The sequence below is a fragment of the Chrysochloris asiatica genome, unplaced genomic scaffold (assembly GCF_000296735.1).
Source record: "Chrysochloris asiatica unplaced genomic scaffold, ChrAsi1.0 scaffold00003, whole genome shotgun sequence".
NCBI classification, from domain to species: Eukaryota; Metazoa; Chordata; class Mammalia; order Afrosoricida; family Chrysochloridae; genus Chrysochloris; species Chrysochloris asiatica.
Window position 1 is genome coordinate 26,495,166 of NW_006408521.1, and position 7,925 is coordinate 26,503,090.

Genomic DNA, 7,925 nt, shown 5'->3' on the forward strand with positions numbered 1-7,925 from the left:
TCACCAGCTACTCCTCAGAAACCCTACAAAGAGTCACTATGAGACGGAGCCTACTCAAAGGCACTTAACAACAACAACAACAACAACAATCTACAGAAGCAGGCTGCCACATCTTTCTCCCACAAGCAGCTAGTGGGTTTGAAAAATTGGACTTTTGGTTAGCCACTGAGCACTTAACCACTGTATCACCAAGGTTCCTCTTTAAGAAAATGCAATGAATCATTTATTGCAATGACATAAATGAAATAAAGAATGAGCCCAACAATAATGGAGAAGTCTCCATTCTATTCTTATTGAATGCCTGCAATTTACTTTTAAATCCTTCAGCAAAAGGCAGTGTGTTATTATGCCCATATTGGATAGTTTAAGTTATACCCCAGGGCTGCCATTTTCTTCATTGGGGGTTCACATTCAGAAATGAATGGTTACCTGAGCGTCGTCTCAGAAAGGCCATACGCCAAGGACTTCAGCTGTCTTAATTATTAATCAACACTATAGGTTTTGCTAAGTGGCATAAGGAATGTTAGCTATGGGTTTTCACTGGTGAAATTAATGGTTTGTTCATTTACCATAATGTGAGTTGGATGTGGGTGCTTGTTGATAAAATCAGCAGTATTGATCAGCTAGGATATCTCAGAGATGTTTCTCAACTTTGCATGAATGGTGGTGGTGTTATTGGCTGCCACCGAGTCAGTTCTGACTCATCATGACACTATATATATAACAGAATAAACAGAAAGAACATAAAGAAAACAACAATCCTCACAACTGGACCAATAAACAACAACCTGATCAGTGAAGAAAATACTGAAGTTGTTGAGGATTTCATCTTACTTGGCTCCACAATCAATGACGATGGAAGCAGCAGACAAGAAATCGAAGGACTGCATTGAGCAAACCTACTGCGAAAGACTTTTCCCTGAACGTGTATAAGAATCTGTACGTCCACTAGTCTGTGTACTTAGAGATGGTGCTTGGGTCCAGTCATTAGGTTGAAAGATTCTGGGTGTTGGATGTCTGACCATGAGGCTGCCGAACTTGTCACCTGCATTGTATCGGAATCACCTTCAACAACCAAAAGCAGAACTTTCATCAAGTTTAAACAGATTGTACCGGCTATTAGATGCCTGCATGGTTGCAAATATTTGTGTGTTCATGTTTGCCTGAGCCTTGCTGTTACTGAGGTTGAGAGGAGGTAGGCAAATCTCTCCTGCCCCTAACCATTAATCACTGGTGGCTACTGTTGTATATTAAAGAGAGAGAGAGGGAGAGATTAAAACAAAACAAAACAAAAACCGCCTCAGAGTTATGCATGATCAAATTGGGTTGGGTCAGCAGCATTCTGCCAGGAAATATTCTGTACCCTTCTGTAAATCAAGTTGTAGGATTTAAAAAAGATCTTTGTCTACCATCAGTCTTGCCCTTCAGCAAGCCTATAGAATGAATCTTGCTAACTTGCCCCTGAATGGAGGTGTAGCCAAAGATCTGAGTCAGGGACAAGGTTAAAGATCAGTTTTACTTTAATCTTTTCTTTTTTATTCTATTTCATATCAGTATGGACTCATGGTGTGGTACTGCAGGATAATGCACTGGACCACAAGGTCGGTCTGAGCCACAAGGTCAGCACTTCAAACCCATCAACCGCTGTTCAGAAACGCTATACAGGGTGACTATGAGTCGGAACCAACTCGATGGCACCTAACAGCAACACCAACAGGAGCTATTAATACCCTCCAGTCTAGAATTTGTAGGTGACAGTCACTTAGGAATGCTGGCAGAGAAGTGATGTTACATAGGTCTTTCCTGGTGCTGGAATCCCTGGGTGGTGCAAACATTAGCCTAGCTGCAAGGTTGGAAATTCACAGCCAGCAGAGAGGCCTTTGAAGAAAGGTCTGGTAATCTACATTCCAAAAATCAGCCAATGAAACCCTGACCGGGGATGAAGAACAACTGAGAAAAGGAGAGTGAGAATGTTACACAACTTGAAAAGTAACTCAGGTCGCTGAAATGTACATGCAGAAATTGTTGAATTGGTATATGTTCTGCTGTATGTAAATTCAACAACAGCAACAATAAAATCAAGTATTTAAAAAACAAACTCCCCATGTAGCATGGTTCTATTCTGACGCACACGGGGTCACCATGAATCAGAGCTTCCTGATGTTTTGCTCCTGGTACTTGCTTCAGACAGCAGAGATTTTTCATGTAAGTATCTTGGTTGTTTGATGCAGCCTTTTAGTTTACTGTCCCCATTTCTTCCCTCCCAGCCCAATATCCTTGATGATCCTGCTACTTCTTCTGGTTTACAACTCGGTCTCCTGGTGATACCAAGGAAGATGAGGAGTGGCCACCTACCGGAAGTGACATCATGGTTAATCCCACTGATGGAAATGACCGCCCCTGCTAGGTTGTTGTAATTCTCATCAAGCACCATTCCCTTGATGCCCTGGTGAACCTGTAGGGAAAAGTTGATAATATATGTTGTTGTGATGAACATAGAATATTTGTACAGTGTTTTAGAGTCCTTAAGGCCCATGTGTTTCCACATTTATCTTCACAGAGATAATGGTAATAGTTCCTTCACTGATCTCTCTGCGTGCCTACCCCCTCCCATAATAGCATCTCAATAGGGAGGCCACAGTGATTGTGTTAAAACCTTAACCAAGTCATATCAGTCTTCTGCTTAAAACCCAACTCACTCAGAGCAAAAGCTGAGGTCCTTATGATGAGCTATAAAGCTCAAGTTCCAAATTACTCTCTGATTACATCTTCTATTCCCCCTTGTTGTTAGCTGCTGTTGCCTCACCTCCAACTCATGGCAACCCCATGCACTGCAGGATCAGACCACTGTAACAGAGGGATTTCATTGGCTGATTTGAGATTTTCATTGGCTGACTTTTTAGAAGTACATCGTTAGGACCTTTCTTCCTATCTTCATCTGGAAGCTCTGCTGAACCCTGTTCAGGATTACAGCAATATGAAAGCCTCTGCTGACAGACCAATGATGGCATTGGCTGGAATCAAACTGGGATTTCCCAATTGCTTTCACCCTGGCCTTCTTCCAGCCACGCCTATCTCCTGACCTTGAGTCCGCTGTTGTTCCCCTTGTCAGGAAAACTTTTTTCCCTAGATCTCTGAATCATCATTCATTCCCTCACCTCCTGAGCCTTTATTAAAGTGCCTTCTAGATGAGGCTTTCTCCCTAGCATTTCTCATTTTCTAACATACCACACTGCAGTGACTTGTGTGCTGTCGTGATGAAGGCTACCAGTATTTTCAATCCCAGCAGGATCACCAATGGTGGACAGGTGTCAGTGGAGCTTCCAGACTAAGACAGACTAGGAAGAAGGAGAGGCGGACCATTTCTGAATGGTTAACCACTGAAAACCGTATGAATAGCAGTAGATCATTGCCTTTGATAGTGCCAGAAGATGAGCCCCTCAGGTTGAAAAGCACTCAGAACAAGCCTGGGGAAGAGCTGCCTCCTCAAAGTGATGTACCTGGAACAAAGCGTTTAGGCCCTTCAGTTTTTTGATGGGGTACACATCAAAATGAGAAGAAACAGCTGCAAGCATCCCTTAATAATCAGCAGTGGAATGTACAAAGTATGAATCTAGGAAAACTGGAAGTCGTAAAAAATTAAATGGAACACATAAAGATAGATATACCAAGCATTAGTGAGCTGAAATAACAGGTATTGGCCATTTTGAATCAGACAATCACATGGTTTATTATGTGGGGAAAACAAACTGAAGAGGAATAGCATCTCATTCATCATCAAAAAGGGCATTTAAACCTCTGTTTTGAAGTAGAATGCTGTCTGTTCTAGGATAATGTCCATATGCCTACAAGGAAGACCCCTTAATACCACTATTATTCACGATTATGTGCCAATCCCTAAAGCTAATAGTGACGAATTGAAGAATTCTACCAATTTCTTCAGTCTGAAATTGATCAAAAATGAAATCAAGATGCATTGATAATTGCTGATGATTGGCCTTTGAAAGCTGGAAACAAAGAAGCAGGAAAATACAGCCTTGGTGATAGAAATGGTGCTGGAGATCACATGATAGAATTTGTAAGACTAATGACGTCTTCATTGGTAATACACCTTTTCCACAACATAAAAGGTGACTTTACACGTGGACCTCACTAGATGGAATGTCCAGGAATCAAATTGACTACATCTGTGGGAAGAGACGATGGAAAAGCTAAATACCATCAGTCAGAACAAGGCCAGGGGATGACTATGGAACAGACCACCAGTTGTTCATATGCAACTTCAGGCTGAAGCTGAAGAAAATTAAAACAAGTCCACAGGGGACAAAATATAACCTTGAGTATGTCCCACTTGAATTTAGAGAGCATCAGAAGAACAAATTTGATGCATTAGACGCCAATGATCGGAGACCAGAGGAGTTGTGGAATGACATCAGATATGATCATCTGAAAATGTTTACCTCACACAAATAGAATCCTAAAAATACAGAAGACAATGATATTTTTGACTAAGCAAATATACTACTCTCAGGGGAATGAGGTTCTCTTTGGACTCTGATGTTCTTCAGTCCTGGGAGGTTAGAGATAAATACTTTGGTTTCGCATCCTTTCTCCTACCTAAGAACACAACATTAATCTGAAACTGTGTGTCTCACCCTTGTAACATATCGTACACTGTCTGCATGCAGTCCTGTCCCTGGTGCCCTACAAATATTTGCTGAACTTATGAATGTCATTGGTGGAAGCAGCCCAGGTCTATTGAATGAAGGCAAAGTAAACGTCAGGCCTGAGCCATACAGAAACCTTGCCTGATGCTTGGCAAATATTTCTTTTCTGTAACCATGAACATTAAAAAGGAGATTTTACCTGTTCCAAGAATTGGATCAGAGCCTCTCGATTTCCTAGCCATTCACGCTGCAACTCTTCCTGCGGGGGGAACTTATTGCAGCTCAATTCCAGGGTGATCTCAAAGCAGTTGGTATGGAGATAATTAAAGTCTTGCATTCCTAGGGGAAAGTGACAGATTTGAATAACCAAGTTCTCGTCACAGTTTCTCCACTACCTCATCACCTTCTATTTTATTTCTCGACCTCTATTTTCCCTGGTTTACAAGTTCACATGACTTTCTCTGCTTCCATTTTTCTCTCTTCATGTTATTGTTACTCCTAGCAACCATGTATAGGGTTTCTGAGGCTGTAAATCTATATGGGAGCAGAAAGCCTCATCGTTCTCTTATGGAGCAGCTAATGGGCTTGAACCACCAACCTTGTGGTTCACAGTTCAACACTTATTCTATAGCGCCACACCAGCACTTATCTCTCAGCATAAATAAATGTCCACTTTATTGTCTTTATCCTCACCATTTCTTGCATTTCATGACTTAAACTCACTTCTTGTCCCTCTTATCGCTCCCAAAGTCTGTTTATTAGTTGTGCCTTAATATTAGATTAGCAGACATACTGCTCTCAGGGGAATGAGCTTCTCTTTGGACTCTGATGTTCTTCAGTCCTGGAAGGTTAGAGGTAAATACCTTGTTTTTGCATCCTTTCTCCTACCAAAAAACACAACATTAATCTGAAAATGTTTATCTCATACAAACAGAATCCTAAAAAGACAGAAGACAACTATATTTTTCCTCTACCAAATGCTTGCCTGCTCCTATCATCTATAATAATAGTATTTTTTATTGCGTATTTCAGAATAATGCGCTGGGTTGCACGGTCAGTTCGAACCACAAGGTCAGTGGTTCAAGCTCACCAGCAGCTCCTCAGAAACCCTATACTGGGTTGCTATAGGTCAAAACCGACTCTACAGCACTTAACAACAACAAAAGTGTCTCTGATTGTTTGAAGGGAGCTTATAGTGCAAACTCATTTGAGTTAAGAACTATCCATTTAATCATCGTATCTGCTCTTTAAGCTGGTGAGTACCAGCCGCTATTCCAGAAATAATAGGGGCAATAGAAGAGCAACTATGGCTTGTTACATTGGTTCACAAACCAGAATGAGAAAAATTACAGGTCAAAGCCCTGGAATGGAAGCCTCCAAAGAGCTGTAGTGAGCCCACTCACGGTCCTGGTGTGCAAGACTCGATTACTGCCAGGCCTGTGGGAACAGTGTACATTCAAAGCAACATGATTGGCTACCATATTTGAGCTGGGCACCATTGTCTCTGACTCTGCCTATAAAGAGATTTGGTTGCTATGCAATGTTCATGTTGCTCTTGTTTTATAGGAAGATGATTACATTTCTAGAAAGTACTGACCCATCATTTTTCCTGTCTGGTTATTGTTCTGGGACACCCACATTTTACAAAGTTGAGTCTGTTTCAGTTTTGCTTTATCTGTCATGATTAAGCCAGGAAAAGCCAATTTGAAGCTCTGCTTAACAGAACCTGCTTTCTGCTTCAGTCTCTCCCTATCCTTAGGTTCACCTGGGAGGGTTCATAACATAGATTCTTTCTAAAGTCTCAGTGATGGGGAAGGGACAAGAACAGAAAGAGCAGCCTCCAGACAGAGATTTCGGGTCTTTCAGGGTGGATTATCAATGGCCAGCATCTATGGTAAGCTCCTGCTTGTGGGGAGATGAGCAGGCAGGAAGGTTAAGGAGAGCACATGTCAGGGAAAGTGGTTAGCCCAGGCCAGCTTCTCTGCTCCTTTGTTGCTATGTGAGACACATCTCTATGCTAAAAGATTTCAAACAAACATTTACAAATCAAGTATTTCCAAACACATTTTTGTGTGTTTGTTTTATTTATAGTGACATCAAATTTATGAAGTGACTATGGTGTGGCACTGTAGGATAAGCACTGGACTGCTAACCACAAGGTTAGTGGTTCAAACCTACCAGCCGCTCCTTGGAAACCCTATGCAGGTTCTCTGTGCATCAGACAACAACATTATTACTCTTAATGTACAGATGAGGAAACCAAATCACAAAGAGGTTAAATTATTGGCCTTAAGCCATGTAGCTGATCAACAGACAAGCCAGGCTAGCCTTAGAACTGCTCACTCGTAACCACTTGGCTATGTGTTTTCTCCCCTATGTTCTAATCTACTATTGAAACCGCCAGTTTTAAAGGATCACAAGGTGCACCCTAAAATCAAACCAGGTGCTATCAAGTTGATTTTGACTCATGGCAACCCCATGTGGGTCAGAGTATGTGTTCCATATGGTTCTCAATAGTTGTGATCTTTTGGAAATCATAGAAAGCCTGGTCTTTCTTCCAAGGCACCAACCTTGTGGCTAGTAGCCACGTACTTAATTAATTGCACCACCCCGGAACTCTATTAAAAAGACACTAAATACCAACCTGGATTGCTCCCCTTTTCAGATCTCCATTTGAATGTTCAAGTCTATAGTATCCCTACCCTTTCCCTGAGAAAATAGCACTTCAAAGGGGAAATGAGCATGAATCAACTTCAGCTAATAGTACTTCCCTGGCCCTTCCTTACCCTTGCTGAGTGAATACCAGGAAGCCCCATTGGTGATGCCATCTGGGAAGTAATCCCCGCAGTTCCAACCCCGGAACATCCATCCATGTGCATAGGAGTAGACCTTGGCCAGCTGTAGCAAAAGCAGGTAGTGAGTCACCTTGAATGAGTCGTACCAAATTCTATGACAATGCTCAAATTTGACAAGAAATCTGCCAGGTATAAGCAACTCATTTGTTTTAATGGAAGAAAATACCAGCAGAAATAGAGAGGTGGAATATGTGTGCATGTGTAAGGATAGTGGACGAAAGTTAGGAGACTTAGATTCTATTGTTTCTACTTCCTTTTTAATCTGTGTTTTTTTTCATGAGAAGGGGGAAGTGAAAAGTAAAACACTGAAAACCAGTTTCTGACGAGTCACTTCTGAATCGCAGGGTTCGCATGTGTTTCAGAAACGAACTGCACTGTATAAGCGGTGTAGTGGTTACGAATC

At 41.7% G+C, this 7,925-nt stretch overlaps 1 protein-coding gene across 1 annotated transcript in view; it reads right to left on the minus strand.

Moving 5' to 3' along the window:
- The window catches only part of CPN1 (carboxypeptidase N, polypeptide 1), a 38,773-nt gene that overhangs the window by 17,758 nt on the left and 13,090 nt on the right, over window positions 1-7,925 (minus strand). The window contains 3 exon segments of the mRNA XM_006831464.1: window positions 2,356-2,455; window positions 4,867-5,006; window positions 7,454-7,565. Coding sequence (XP_006831527.1) covers window positions 2,356-2,455; window positions 4,867-5,006; window positions 7,454-7,565 — 352 coding nt within the window.